The following is a 16,061-nucleotide window of genomic DNA, read 5'->3' as shown; positions in this document are numbered from 1 at the left end:
CCATCAGAACCAGGAAGGAAATTACGGATCGGACTGCGGTGTGAAGAGTCCTGTTGGAGCACCTCCTGGTTGATAAAGGAAAGCCTGGAGCGTCACGCTGGGCTGTCTGGTACCCCAAGCTTGTCTAGGGATGGGACTGCCTTGTCTGGGACTTGGACATTAGGTTTTTTTTTTACAGTTTGTGTTTTAAAAAAAAAAAAAAATATATATATATATATATATATATAACATTAATCTGTGCTTGTGATTGTGTTGGTGTGGCCGGGAATCAGTCTTAAGATCAAACAATGTCTTACCTACCGTTACATTTTCTACACAGCTCTTCTTTCCCAAACCCTGGAGTTTCCTTCATATTGTCTATGTGGAAATGTCCTTACTTTCACAATTAAACATAGCCCTGAGCTCTGCTGGTGTTTTTCTTTAATCTGATTACACCATATGTTTAAGTGATCACTGATCACCATCATTAAGGATGTTTTTCTGACCACATGAAATGCTGTAACATCCATGCAGTTATTATCTTACCTTTTTTTGACCACCATATAATTGAACTATATTAAACGGGATTGAATTAGACTGTAAAAGTGACTTGAAAGGACTTTGTTATAAACTAAAGCCTCCTCTCCTCTGGCGTCTATTTTTTTAAAAAAACACAATGTGTCATTTCATTGTTATGCAGATGACATCCAGATTTATCTGCCTTTAAAATCTGGTGGAGATCAATGCATTGAAAATCTACAGAACTGCTTACAGGTCGTGAAAACATGAATGGAGATAAATTTCCTCTGTATATCATCTCTGCTGGCAGGATACAACAGTGCTGTTGGCTCTTTGGACTCATTTACCTGCCCTTTTATTAAAAATCTTGGGGTTGTCTTTGATTTTAACCTTAAACTTGACAGGCAAGTCAGTGCAGTGGTCCAGACTAGTTTTTATCATGTGAGGCTCATTAGCAAAATCAAGCCTTATCTTCCTCGTGATGCCCTAGAAAGGGTCAGTCACACTTTTATCTTAACTACTGCAACTCCCTTTATTCTGGGATTGACCAGTCTCTTCTCCACTGTCTACAGCTGGTCCAACTCAGCTGCCCACGTATTAACGGGGACAAGATGGTGGGAGCACATTATTTCAGTTCTGCACTCACCTTCACAGGCTGCCTGTCTCTTTTAGAATTTCTTTTAAAATTATACTTTTACTTTAAATTGTTTAAATGGTCTGGCACCTCTGTCTGAGCTTCCAAACTATTATCATCCTTGAAGAGCTCTGACTAAAAGACTAGATTTTTGAAATGAAGATTTAAACAGTCATGGGGAAAGGGTCAAGTAATCAAACTGTTACAACAGTTTTCAGCACTTGCATATAGAGTATAAGTGACAGTTTGAGGCTGCCACATTTTAAATCTGTTAGATTAATGCCAGGTTCTTCAGGCCACCAGCTGAGGACACAATATTATATAATTAATTATACATTCACTGGTAGAGTTATGTTTTCATGTCTCTCCTCTTCTATTGGCCCCAGTATAAGTCTGGTCTATAGAAAGTCTCATCTTCCTTCTCCATCTCAGCAGATTTTCTGCTTTACTGTTACATAACAGGCAGCACGTGAACTCATTTCACCTCATCATCCTGAGAAATATAGACCATCCTACTGCTCCATTTTCATCCTCAACCTTTGTTTTTGGAAATGGCAATGTTACTTATAAAGCTCATTTTAAATTGTCTGGACCCTGAGATGGACCATCACACGGTGGAAACCTGAATTGTGATCAGAACAATCAGTATTCACCAACACCCAGCTTCCCTCCATCCTTAGTGTCCAGTCTCAACATTGTGAATGCATTGTGAGCTTTCTGGTCTTACATCCTTCCTTTGACCAGGCTGTTATACTAGCTGGAGCAAAGTGAGCATTCAGACTGTTGTTAGGAACAACTCCAAAATCACAGTTTTGTGATGATATGGGGTTGGATCAGGATTCTGATGGTAGGGGATTGGATCAGGAGTGTGATGGGTTCTGATGGTATGGGGTTGGATCCGTTTTGTAGTGGTATGCTGCTTGCTCAGGGTTCTGATGGTAGGGGATTGTCTTCGGTTATGATGGTTGGATGCTTTTTTTTTATTTATTGCTGTTTTGATGTGTGTAAAGGCACATTTTATTTTTAATATGCATGAATTGTTTTTTTCATGTAAAGAACTTTGTGTTGCCTTTAGCATGAAAAGTGCTTTATAAATAAAGAGTGTTTGATTGATTTTATATATATATATACATATATATGTATATATATATATATATATATATACACACACACACACAGGTGTAAAAAGGAAAGTCGACAAAAGAAGGGGAAGACAAAGATATAACAGAATGCAACAACCTTTCAATCCAATCTAACTTCAACCAGCTGTTACACCTGTACAGCAACACAACAGTTAGTTTTCTTTGGCTTTTTACAAGAAAGCAAAGTTGACAATCACCAGGACTCCCTAAAATAAATAAATACTAAAACTAAAAAAGAAAAAAAAACATGTATCACAACAACAAAAAAGTATAAATAATGACAATATCATATGAAGAAATATGAGAATCACTGCATTTTATGTTTTTTGTTTTATTAAAGAGCCTAAAACGCAAGTTTTAAATCCATATTTAAATAACCTGCACAATAATGAAACATATTTAAGTGGCATCAAAGACGGATTTTTGAACATGAGTGGACAGAGTTATTATAACTGATGTTACTGATTAAATTTGTTTTTGTGTTTTGTTTTTCTGTTTTCTCCGCAGATTTCAGGAATATGCGCTAGCACTTCTCCACTCATCATCAAGACTAAATGCATCCTGGCAGAACTTAAATATTTTAAAGCTCAGGGAGATTCAGAGAATCTTTTTTCTCTTGCTCTGTTGGCTGAACCCACTGAACCCCCCATGTGCTATGATTCTGGGACAGCACAGCAAAGTTTAGGTGCAATAACGACGCATGTTCAGTCAGGAGGTTTCATAACAACTGAAACCTCAGGGTTTAAACTCTGTGGTGGACTTTGGTTCAGAGCTTATAGATAGTTGATAAACTTCATGATCTGTTATGGAAAAAGAAAAAACAAAATTTTGATGAGAAAAACTAATCTTTTAGATGTTTGGGTTTGATGATACAGTTCTAATTGCAAAAACTGAAACCAATGTTTAATAAAAGTGAATATAAACTATTTATGCACCTTCTAAGAGACGTCTGAGTAGAGGAGACTTTAATATGCATTTACAGCCTGTGTCCAGAAGATGGGGATGTTCTGCTGTTAAATATGGATCAATCACCGTGTTTAAAGTTTAAAACTGAAATACATCTGAATGCATCAAAAAATTCTTCAGGAATCATTGTTCTACAACTTTGCGCAAAGTAAATATTGATTGATAAGAGTTAACTTCAGAAGAAAGTGGAAATATTTCACTTTTTAGCCGCACTATACATGGAGCATCTAGTTTACAGAACCTAATCCTCTGACTGGCCACAACCCTGTGTTGATAGTGAATTTAAACAGAATTACTCACTGTGAAAATCTGCCACAATTTATTAGTGTTACTTTAAGATCAGAAAGTTTCATAGTGCTACTTTAATAAAATAACATATTTTAGAACTTTATGAGTTTATTGTTGTCTTTTTTTAAGGTTTAAAGTCTGTGAAGAACTTCAGCAGGTAGAGTCTGGTGAATCGGACCTCCCACATGATGAAGACCCTGGAGCAGCTGGTTAGAGTTCATGTTCTACTTCAGTTTGTCCTTAGTCTGACATTGGGATGGACAATACCATAACCTTCCTCCAACACAGAGCTCTCTCTCTCACTTGGAGAAGCCTGGGAACTCGGTGAGAATCATATTATTTGATTTCTTCAGTACTTTCAACACCGTCTGACCAAGACTGTGGAGGAACAAGCTGGAGAACTGGTGATGGAGAAAGTCTCCAGCTGATCTAAAATGCTGCAGCGAGGGTTCTGATAAAAAGTAGCAGGAGAAATCAAATTTCTCTAGTTTAGTTTGTCTTCACTGGCTTCCTGTTAAATCTAGGATAGAATTTAAAATTCTTCTCCTTACATATAAAGCTTTCATGACCAAGCTCCAGTGTATATCAAAGATCTCATTGTTCCATATATTCCCAACAGAGCACTTTGCTCTCAGACTGCAGGTCTACCTGTGGTTCCCAGAGTCTCTAAGAGTCCAAGGGGAGGCAGAGCCTTCGGCTATCAGGCCGACACTTATGGAAACAGCCCAGTTTGGGTTCGAGAGGCAGAAAACCTTCATTTTTAATAAATCTTATAGTTAGGGTTGGTTATCCATCCCTTAATTATGCTGCCATAGGCTTAGACTGCTGAGGGATGCTCCGTGATGCACTGAGCTTTTCCTCTTCATCTCTCATCGTCTATTGTTTGCTTATGCTTTCTGTGTGGATTTTTTATTTCCATCTTTAAAACAATATGTGGTTCTGGATGATGTGAAGATCATATCACACTGATGTTTGTGGATGATATTTAAGGGTTCACCATTCTTAGCTTAAACTTTATTTCTGTTTCATTTGCAGATGAACTGGAGTGACACATTTTAGATGTTGTGTTTTAATTTTCCTGTTTTATTTGAACCACATGTATTTCCCTTTAGCATTGTGAACAAAATTCTCCTGTCAGACGAACAAGAGCAAATTTACATGGTTTTTGTTTTTTCTTTTCTAATACTCAGCAAATTAAATGAGATTGTTTCTCCAAAATATCATGTTTTCATTATCATACTGAATTATCAGCATGATGCAGAAACCTATCGGTTACTTTGTCATCAGCCGTTTTCTATGGAACTTTCTGCTGGGGCAGCAGCATACCAACTGTGGACGGGAAGAAACTGGACAGACTGGTTGGGAAGTTTCAGCTCTGTTCTGGACCCATCTAAGCTGGTGGGAGACAGGAGGGTGATGGCTAAGCTAATCTAATCTAATACATGACGGAGAACAACTTTCCCTCACTCCAGAAAATTTTGACAGCACTGCAGAGCTCCATCAGACACAGGCTGCTTCACTCCAAGTGAAGTGTGACTTTAATTTGTGAAGCTGTGAAAACTTCCGATTGGCCTTTATTTTGAAAGCTATCGTCGGACATCAAGTTGCTGGTCCCCGTCCCCCACTCCATCCATTCATTCAGTCTCCAACATTTCCGACCTCCATCAGTCCTTCGCGGTGCGCCGCATCCACTACCCGTGCTGCAGCTTCTCATCCCGGCGTCTCTCTCTGAGCCTAGTTGGTCTGACTGAGTCTGTGGAGTTTCAGGGTGAAAACATGAGTCCTGGTTCCCGGAGCTGGTCTTGGTTCCTGCCGTGCATAGTGAGCCTGATCGCCCTGAGCCGGGCTCTGGAGCTGGAAGAGCTGTTTGAGTTTGGAGAAGAAGCCGGAGACCTGCAGCTGTCGCCGGGTTCCGACTCCTCCGCCGCGCTGCCTCTGAACCGGTCCATGTTCTTCTTCACGGGGACTTTTGACCAAGTTTATGTGAGTTTAACAACCACTTGATTGTGGAGGATAATTTGTTTTTAAAAAGTGTGAAATATAAACAGGAAATACTTTGATAGTTTTAAAATATAATAATACTAAATTTAATTAATTAAATCACTTAATGGGTTACGTTTCCATGGACATAATGTGGATTTTGATTTTTCTTAAAAATTTAAAGTTTTTAACAAATCTGACTTTAAATAATAATCACAAAAAGTACATATATACTATATATATATTATTTTTCTTTTTTTTTATTAATTCCAACACAAAGTAAAAACGTTTATATGTTTAAATTGTGCAGGAAAAACTTGTTTGTATTAATCCAGCACTAATGGAGCACTTTTCAAAACTTTAAAGTTGGGTGGAACCAACTTTCCCAAGATTTTGGCATTGAAATTCTGTTATTTCAGAGAGGCTGAGAAAGATAAACAAGAAAAAAAAAATAAATGAGGAGGAAGAGCATGATCTTTGAAATAAGGTGGTTGAGGAAGCGGACATCAGGATCTGGAGCTTGGAGATCTAACTGGGCCAGATCGGTCATGATGAAAAGGTTTTAGACACAATGAGCTGAGTGATTAATGTGATAAGTGAACTGTTTTCCTCCACAATCTGTAATCACGTTTTCTGTTCATACTGTTCTTTACTCAGACTGGTCTGAAAGTCAGAGGTGGATTCTCTGTAAATATGTGAACAGAGGCTGGAATGTGAGTCAATTAAGAGTCAACACAGACAATCCTTTCATCAGTCCACACACGGGCACACACACACACACACGGACACACAAAGTGCATGCATTCCTCTGGTCATGTGACAGCTAATCCAGATTGGAGCATCTACATTAAACATGAAACAAATTGGGTTTTCTTTCTAAACGTACTTTGCTACACTCTGCTTTCAGATTTAGGCCTGTTTGGGTTTGAAATATTTACTTTAATAACTGATAAATGACCTAAAAAGAAGAAAGGGACATTTGTTGATAATGAGATCATAGATATTTAAGTCATTTTCTTTAACTTTTAAGCTCTGGAAACAAAAACATTTGACGTTGGCTGCAGTTCAAGTTTAGCAAACTGTTCTGTCGAACCTGCTGGTGGTTTTTTTGTTTGTTTTTGGAGTTGTCCTTTTCATTTTGGTTAAAACAAAAAATTGGTGTGGTGTTTGACTCTGAGTGTAAATCCATAATAGTTATGGATATAAGTTTATCTTATATAAATATAAGATAAACTGGATCTAGAGGTTTGTGATGAACAGTGGTAACTTTGACTTTTTTCAGTAATCTAACTAATTACTCTTTCCTTTCTTTTGTTACCGTTACTGAGGATAAAACCTTACTGACAGCACTATCAGTATTTGTCAGGCCACGTAACACACAGGATATCTGCAGTGTGTTGTGGCTCGCCATGTTGGTAAACAACTGTGTGTCGTCTTTGCTGCGTTATAATCTTTGATAAAATGGGAGTCTCGTGGGCTCTGAAAGACTGCCACACTCAGTCGCATGAAAAAAAAAAGGTAGAAAAGTAGGCCACAACGTTTGATTTTTTCGGTTTCTCACTTGTAAAAGAGGCTTTGGACAGCAGGTTGGACGGAAGGACATCACTTTCAACAACATCTCCCTTCATGCATGTTTGCTCTCGGCATTTTCATAAAGGCAAGTAGAGGAGTTTTTGTTGTTGCTCTTGTTTTTATTGTGTAAGTAATGTTAATGAATTTACTTTATTTGGCTTTCTAAAGTCATTATATTCACATTGGCTGACTTCACTTGTAAACTACAGGCAAAAAGGGAGGGAAATAGAAATTATGTTTATATTTGATCAGCGTTTATTTTATTTAATCATCTTTATATCAAAACGTCCCAGAGTGAATGATTTTAAAGATACAGGTAAATACATGATGGGATGTTAACTGGTTGGATTAAGTGGTTAAGATTGTGAAATGTAATGGAAGCATCCAATGTTAACTAGTTTTTTAATAACAAATATGTGATTGCAGGTCAACCAGCTTAAGAAATGATGGAGGCTCAGACTGTTCACCATTCCTGCTTCTAGGACACACATCAGTTACACACACAAACGCTGCACGCTCTGCAAGACGAAGAAGACGGATCAGCTGAGGAAAGAGACGCTGCAAGCAGCAGAGATGGAGTCCACCAGGATGCAGACACTGAAGAGCTACAGACCATAAAGGGGACACCTGATGCTGGAGAGGAAAGCTACAGACTAGAGAGGGGACACATAAGGCTGGAGAAGGTGATCAGCTGATCACAGAGGATGAGACACATGATGAAGATGATGTGTACAGTTAGACAGTTGGAAGTTTTTTTGTGCAAGCAAAAATGTGCAAGTTTTTTGTTTTTGTACATGGCTTAAACGTGAATAATAAAGTGTGTCAAAGGCATTTTTCAAGTATTTTGACTTTTCGTTACCTCGTAAGCACATAAATAACCAGTGTCAGTTTAATAATAAGTTACATAAAATTTTAATTACATTAAAAAATCTTGCGGAGATAAACACTGAATAGAAAACATGATTGTTAACCAGATGAGAAGCTTGACAGTTTTACTTTTTCATATCAGTAGTTTTTATTGAACTTCTTTGTCAGAATGAACAGTAGCAGCACAACGGTAAACAGATAATATTTCAATAAAAGAAAGTACAGGATATGAACACGTGATATAAATAAAACACTGAAGTTGTGGCATAATGTTGTGTTCAAGTAATGTAGTGAGAGAATTTTACATCTTTGCATGGCAATTTCACCACTGGAACAATATAATCAGCAACTGTGCTAAAAACTGCAAATTATGTGCAAATTAGTCAACAAGAGGAACAATGAGAGCAGATCCAAAAGTCTTCTTTAGCTGCTGCAGGCTGTAGACCTCCATGATGACCCAGGGCTTCAGTGGAGAGTCAGTCAGGTGCTGGGAGTGCAGGACCTGTAGACAACACACTGGCAGACAGACAACAACCGTTTACAACAGTGTTCAACCATTTGCTTTATTTTGCTTCATTTATAAGGACGTCTATATTATTGCAGTTTCTGGTTTACAGGCTGATGCCAGACTGACATGTTAGCTTGAGTAAATGTTGTATGATAATCCATTTTAGGTTTAAAAGGTCAAGTTTACCGTCATGACAACTGTGATGGGGTAGAATTTTTTCTAACTCATCCGTTTGGATGTTATTTAATCTTGAAATTCTGCATAATTAGGGACGTGTCCTTTTGATTGACAGGTATCCAATATATGCGAAAAAAGAAGGGAGAGTGGAGCACAACCGCGGTTTTTAGCTGGCTAACAGTGCGCCTTAGCTTTAGCCCGCCTACCTCCGTTAGCTGGTTAGCTACTGTTGCACGGGGTTAACTCGGTTAGCTCTTAGCTACAGGCAGCTCGAAGTTTGATGGTTGTCAATCATCCACCCCCACCTTCACAGTCCCCCTCTCAGCTCCACCTCTTTGCCCATATTTGGATCTTTCGAGACTAACGACATGCGGGACTCTACCAAGATGGCAATGGTGGGAACACCCAACGAGCTTCACTTTTGCTCTTCAGAAACCTATGGGTGACATCACAGAGGCTCCGCCCATCTTTTATATACAGTCTATGGTTATATTGTGCTGCTACAGTGGAGAGGAGGAGGTCATGTTTGCAAATGAGAACTGGTTCTCAAACACATTTTTTACCTGGTTAAATAAAGGTTAGAGAGGAGGCGGAGTGATACGGCTGAAACTGGAAAATACCCTCAATAGGCCATAAGGTGAACCCAGAAAAGATGTTCAGAAACAGATTTTCGCTTCACAGTCTGGGGACCACACAATTCTACCTCGAAAAAAACCAGTGGTTCGCCTTTAGCTTAGGTTCGGCACTAGCTACTATTCAGCGTAACAACATTTTACTTCAAAAATGGTGGTACAGCCGTCACGTGATCGCTCACAGTGTCTGTCCAATTTCGATGATTTATGGGACATTTTCTTCTCTATCAGTGCTGCTCAGTGAATCCAAGAAGGCAGCCATCTTTCTTTTCTGTTTACCAGAAGCTGGCCTCTGATTGGTGTAAAACAATCACGTGCTAGAGAAGAAAATGTCCCAAAAATCATTGAAATTGGAAAGACAGGAGCTGAAACCAGATTATATACATAGACATGTTCATGAAGAATGACAAGGCAAATAGATTGGAAAACAAAAGTGTCTTAAACTACATTTGATTCTGTACTTGCTAACTTGCCTGTGCTTTTCTTTAGAGAACAGAACCTCTGGTCCGCATTTGTTAAATGGCTGTTGATTTCCTTTTGTAGTCTGGAAAAAGGATTATAATGAATATGTAAAGAATAAAAAACCGTATTCTGATGTAGTTCTGGAAGCGTGTGACACAGCACCTAAAGCAAAACTCAGCTGCAGCGACCCAGAAGAAAAAGTTGTGAAGCTGTTTCTCAGCCTCAGTATGCTGTTGGGCAGCAATGATAGATGTCACTGTGCCATCAAACCAGTTTGGAACAAGTTTTAAGGTTGCAAAGTTACGTAATGCAACTTTAATCCAGTTCTGAAAGAAAAGGGGTTCCCAGCCTGGTGCTAGAAGTAGTGATGGGATGTCCGGCTCTTTTCAAAGAGCCGGTTCTTTTTGCTCGGTTCCCTTTTTGCTCTTTTGGCTCCGAACGACTCTTAAATTTGCATCTTTTTTAGCCCCACAATTTACCTTAACTTCTCAAAAATGAATGAATTGTGTTTTGAAAACCCGTTTGTACTCATCATTTTTATGAGAAGTCTTACAATTGCCTCCTTTGAGCATTTATTCTGATACAAAACTACTTACTTTTGTGTACTATTTCAACTATGACTATTTTTCACATAATGGTATGATCCTATATCCTCACATGTGATTGGCCGCCTGTCCATGCAGGCCAATCCAAACAAAGCAGTGCCTGGGGCTGAGCACTGAGAACTATCACGCAGCAAAAGGAAAAAAAACTAGGAGCCGACTCTCACTCGATGGGAGCCGGCTCTTCTGATTCACTACCAAGCATCGGTTCTCAGAGCCGGCTCTTTCGTGCATGGCATATCCCCAGCTAGAAGGTGGATCTGATAAAGTGGATGATGAGATGTAGAAACTTCTTTAATAAATGTTGATTAATTTCTTGTGATATTTTGGAAACTTCTGTAACTGAGACCATTTTGTCCCCTTGTTTTTCTTTTTTGTTTTTTTTTTCTTTGATTAAGTTGCTCATATTTTGCACAAGCTTCTGACGTCGCTGACCAATTCATTCATGTCAGGAGTGTTTTTTCTGCCCTGTCGCAGCCACTTCACCATTTGTTCTCCATCTCCTGTTAAAACAAGTCTTCAGACCACACAGATCTCCGTCTGCGTCTGGAGGAAGTTGTCCGAACACTGAGGGTCCCACTCCCTTCTCCTTAATGCTCCCCTTTATTTAGGACACCTCAGGCCAAGCTTGTCTAATGCTGAGCAGACATGTCATCGGGTTTGTTTTTGGAGGATGAATCAGTTCGCCTCCAGGCAGGCTGCATCCACATGCAGGACAGGAAATGTATGGATGCCAAGCGTTCTGTTAGTTTTACCCTCAAGCAGAGACAAATGTTTCTCTTTCAGTTGTGTTTGTGGGATGTTTCTGCTGGATATTTGAAATTGAAAATGCCAGTGTTAATACAATTATATGACTTTAAACATAGAAATGAAATATAGTTCTTAAAAAAACCTTTGAATATATAGTCTGCACACGAGCAGTTTTGCATAAACACAGTATAAATTAATGATTTAAGAAGATTCAGATCAGTTTGTTACCAAATTGAAGCCACAACTACCATCACACTATTGACTTTTAACAGTTTAAATGTTTTAAATGACTCGATTATTTTCTGTATGAACATGAGGCACAATGCAACGGATGCGATGCAAGTTTTTATCTTCTTTCAGTTTAGATTTCAGTCAGTTGGTGGATTTACAAATTTAAAAAATAAACTAAAATTGACTTTTTTCCGGTATATATTTGTGCAGAAAGCAGAGGTGGGACATCTCCATGGGTACCATGAAATGTCAGAACATCGCCTTTGCTTGATAGCTGCTAGAGCACCGTTTGGGATTAAATAAAATGCCCCAAAATAAATTTTTAATTTTTAAATACAGATATTTTGGCCAACCATGCAAATCCCTTTTAACACAGTGATAAACTTGAACTTCTGTGGACAAATACAAATTCTGGCTTTATTTGCAGGCATTCATTTACAGCTGCAGCTTTATGGCTTTACACTGAGCTCGTACTGTTTTATTCTATCAGGGTCAGTTCAGGCCTTTGTTCCTGCTCCAACACACCAGACTAAAACTAAACAAAACCAGCAGCTGGTTGTCAAGTTCTGCACAATTATACATTAATTTGAATCATGTTGGCAACAGCAGTCTTGATGAATAAACCAGTAAAGCAGCTATGCATATATCACCCTCTGAGCTTTAGGCCCCTTCAGTTTAATAAGAAACTGTGTCAATCTGTACTCACTTCTTTTGTTGTAGCTTATTTATTTATTTACCTATCCCTTTTAAACAATTCCTTTTAAACAAAGTCTCTTTGTTGTGTTATGTTTGTATATCTTAGAAAAACTCAGTGGAAAAGATGTTTATTTAAACCATCAAACTGGGATGTATGCAGCTGGGTGTTATCTCTTGGCCTCCTATGGATTTTCCCGCAGTGTAAAGCTGTAATTGGTTCATAAAGACCCCACCCCCCTCTTTGAAGTTTGCCCAAATAACTCCCAAAATGAGTGACACCCTGTTGCGCTGTACTTCCCTAGTAATTATCATACAGTGACACGCTTCAAGCCTTCGTTACGTTAAAATTATATCAGCTGAAAACTGTATCTCCGTATATTCAATCTCTTAGCTCTGCTCCTGCTTTTAACCCCCCCCCCCCCATTGAGGTTATTCCAGTCGTATGCTCCGTCTCCGACAGGAAGTGGCGCCTCCATGTAGAGTTGCCACATCTGGAAGGAGTAGAAAGGAGACATCTGTCCTCCCAAACCAGATGGCAGCTCTCAAACCGTTTCCTCCCTCTCACGCTGATAATGATGATCTCAGGGGTTGAACATGAGTGATGTCAGAGACGTCCCGGCAAGTTTCCCTGAAGGACTACATGTGGTCCAACCACTGCATGTCCACAAACAACACAGGCATTATTATATGTTGAGCTGGGCCATTAACAGCTGGAAATATGACAAATATGCAGCTTCACGTTGTGCCGTCCAACAAGTGCTCAGCACTGCTTCGGAACATGGTTTCCCATCTGTCTTCCCACTGCATCTGCTTCATGTTGCTGTGGGACATTTTCAGTTTTAGAAGTGATGATGCTGAAACAAATCATCACCATGTTAAGTGTTTTATCAACTATCATCTGCAAATATTGCAGCTTCCACAGACTCAGCATATTTTGTTCCTCACCAAAATATAAGAAGCTTCTTGCACTTGGAAAAACAGCCGAGAACTGGAGCAAAGAAGTGGAGCTTTTCTAGTCTTTAGAAATGCTTTTGTTAGTTTTACTTTGCATGGAGTCCTTCCTGACCCTGTCATTACGTTCAGTCCCTCGGCCCAGCCTGTCGGCTTAGAAGAGGTTTGGAAATGTGTTAAACTGCTGGCTTGTTCCTCGTAGACAACCGATCTGCCAAGCTCAGTGATGAAGATCAAGTGTCTTCAGCTCGGCAGGCCTCTTCTTTAAAGTCAGATACCTGCTGGGAGGCTCCAGCCTTTCACCCACATGGTACCGTCGTTCATGCGTTTCACTTGAGAAAATGTGGAGGTGGGGAAAGAGGACGATGGTGGTCCGAAGCTTCAACCGAAGACACCAAGAGACACCAAGCTTTAGAGAAGCACTGGAGCACAGCAGTTTTCCTCCTCGTCTCAGATTTCCTCTTGTCTTGCATAATCTCTGAGACGCTTCTTTCTTTCTTCAGAGCTTCTTTGATGCCTCTGATCCATCATGTATGTGTTGCACTGGCAGAGACATCCAAGCAAAGTTACTGTTTCATATATAGTAGTTCTGGTTTTAAAGGGCTCTATTTTAAGTTTGAACATAATATATGCAAACAACTAAAATAAACACAAAGATCTTGAACTCACCACAGACTCAAACTGACACGTCCGAGTGACTCTGCTGATGCTGCTTTCTGCAGTTTTAAATAATTTTTCTTTATTAGAGAAACAGACTTAAACTGGGACTTAAATTGGGACTGTAGATGATGTTATTGGACCAGAAGAATTTTAATGAGGGAAACTAAGCCTCGCTTTATGATGCCGCTTCCAGACATTACATGTTTTCTTTTGCTAGGACGGCATCATCTAAATGTAAACATACCTGCCGTAAAGCACATTACCCAAAAAATATGAATTTCCCATGAGTCTTTTCACAACTTTTAAGTTGGTGTTCTACTAAACTGAGTGATTCAGATTTTTTATTTGAAAGAAAGTCATTTGAGTCGGTCTGATTGTCAAGTTAAACTAATTTAATAAATAAATTAGATTTTAAAATTCTCTTGATTCCAAATTAATTCAAACAAAAGAAATGAGATTCATGTAAAAAGAAGCTTCAGATCAACACCAGCCTACATACACGTTTTAGACTCAAACAGTTTAAATCAGATCATCACTTGAGGAAATGTGAATCTTTTTGGAGCTTGTCAGGCTTTCTGTTTGACTGACCTGAGCAGAACTCTGCATTTCTGACCCAAAAGCTAGAGGTGTGTGATGCTGCAAGATCTGGTATCGATCCGGTACCAAGTAAATAAAGGACTAGTATCGTCTAAATGGATAGCAATACTTTTAATAGGGTTGTCAAAATGTACACATTACTGCAAAAGGATTAATCTGTGAAATTAATGCATTCATTTTTAATTCATGAACAACTGAATAATTACACCATAAAATTGTGAAAGTGGCATTATCTCTGCGAGAGAAGCTGATTTTGAGCTTGTTGGTGCAATGTCACAGCAGTGAACTGAATTAATAATGATAATGATGGATTAGATTCATATAGCGCTTTTTCAAGGCACTCAAAGCGCTTTACATTGTGTCCATTATTCATCCACTCCTCACTCATACCTGGTGAAGCTACCTGTGCAGCCACAGCTGCCCTGGGGCAGACTGATGGAAACATGGCTGCCAATCCACGCGTACGGCCTCTCCGACCATCACCGAACATTCATCCACATTCACTCACCAGCGATGCCAACACTGGAGGCAAGGAGGGTTAAGTGTTGACAGATGACAGGGGGAGTGGGAATTGAACCGCTGACCATCCAGTCATTGGACGACCCGCCTGAGCCACTGCCGTCCAATTCGCAAAAAAAAACAAAAAAAAACACTTTATTCTCCTTATTTATGAAGTTTCTATCAGTTTTCAAACTTCCCATCAATGAGTCGATGTTACCACACTAGTATAGTTAAATATTAATGCCAACAATGGTTTGGATCGATCCGCCCACCACTACCAAATATCAGCACAAGGGAGATTTTCACAAATTACAACAAAATCTCTGTTTTTCTCTTTTGCTTTTGGTCAAGGTGGTTTGGTTTTTTGCGTCTTCTTTCTCTAAATTTGTTTTCTGGTAGTTTTGTGCTTCTCAGCCACCACCTCCATTATTCAGCCTCCAGACCTGATGATGGAGACGCATGAAAAAACTCAATGATATTTCAGTGGTTCATCATTATTCTCAGTGTAATCAGCTGGTATGAGGTGGGGGAACATAAATCAGGATCAAAGTCTATCATTTCCTGAACTGTTTGTTGTTTGGGTGAATTTTTAAAGCATTAATCAGAAGCTAACTTGTCCTCAGATGACAGACAAGTTCCTGAAGTTTGTTAGAAAGCATTGAGAAAGCATGCAGCCCCATCCCATCAGAGATGCAGCTTTTCACCTGTCCACTGATAACAAGCTGGATGCTGCCTCTCCTCTTTAGTCTGCAGGATACGCCGTCCATGCTTTCCTGAAACTAGTTCACGGTTTCATCCAGTTTTCTTACTTTGCCTCAGACCATTTTAAATGAGCTTTGGTCCACAGAAGATGGTGCTCGTTCTAGATCATGTTCACATGAGGCTGTTTTTATTGCATGATGGAGTTTTACCTGCATTTGTGGATTTTAGGGTGAACTGCGTTCATGTGATTTGTGGAAGTCTTCCTGAGTCCATGTAGTGATTTCCAGTAAAGAATCATAACTGGTTTTAAGGCAGAAGATCACCAGCATCTGGCCTTATCCCATGCGCACAGAGATTCCTCCTGATTCTCTGAATCACATAATGATATTGTGCATTGTAGATGGTGGGATCTTCACAGTTTGACACTTTCTGTAGTGAATTGAGGCAATTAACCATAAACATGTAAACATGGAGACAAATAGAAATGTGTTTTGTAAGTGTGAAAGGTTTAAATAAAGCTCTGTCCTTCTTTATACCACGTCTTAAAATGGACATTCATGTTATTGACTCCAGACATTTTTACTCTGTAGCTCTTCGTGTAGCGTCGCTCTCACGACAAACATGGTTGTCCCATTACTGCCAGCT

The 16,061-nt window shown here is 39.3% G+C and overlaps 1 protein-coding gene across 2 annotated transcripts in view; it reads left to right on the top strand.

Moving 5' to 3' along the window:
* The first annotated feature begins 5,158 nt into the window (after positions 1-5,158).
* LOC121638340 (nidogen-1-like) overlaps positions 5,159-16,061 on the top strand; it is a 50,050-nt gene continuing 39,147 nt past the window's right edge. For both annotated transcript variants that reach the window (XR_006010012.1, XM_041983066.1), the window contains exon 1: positions 5,159-5,511. Coding sequence is in view for 1 of the 2 variants with exons in the window: in XM_041983066.1 (XP_041839000.1) it covers positions 5,305-5,511 (207 nt within the window). In the remaining variant the exon portion in view is untranslated. The remainder of the gene's footprint in view (positions 5,512-16,061) is intronic.

Source organism: Melanotaenia boesemani, chromosome 4, assembly GCF_017639745.1.
Source record: "Melanotaenia boesemani isolate fMelBoe1 chromosome 4, fMelBoe1.pri, whole genome shotgun sequence".
Taxonomy (NCBI): Eukaryota; Metazoa; Chordata; class Actinopteri; order Atheriniformes; family Melanotaeniidae; genus Melanotaenia; species Melanotaenia boesemani.
Note: the sequence above shows the minus strand (reverse complement) of the source record. Positions and strands in the feature narration are given on the sequence as shown.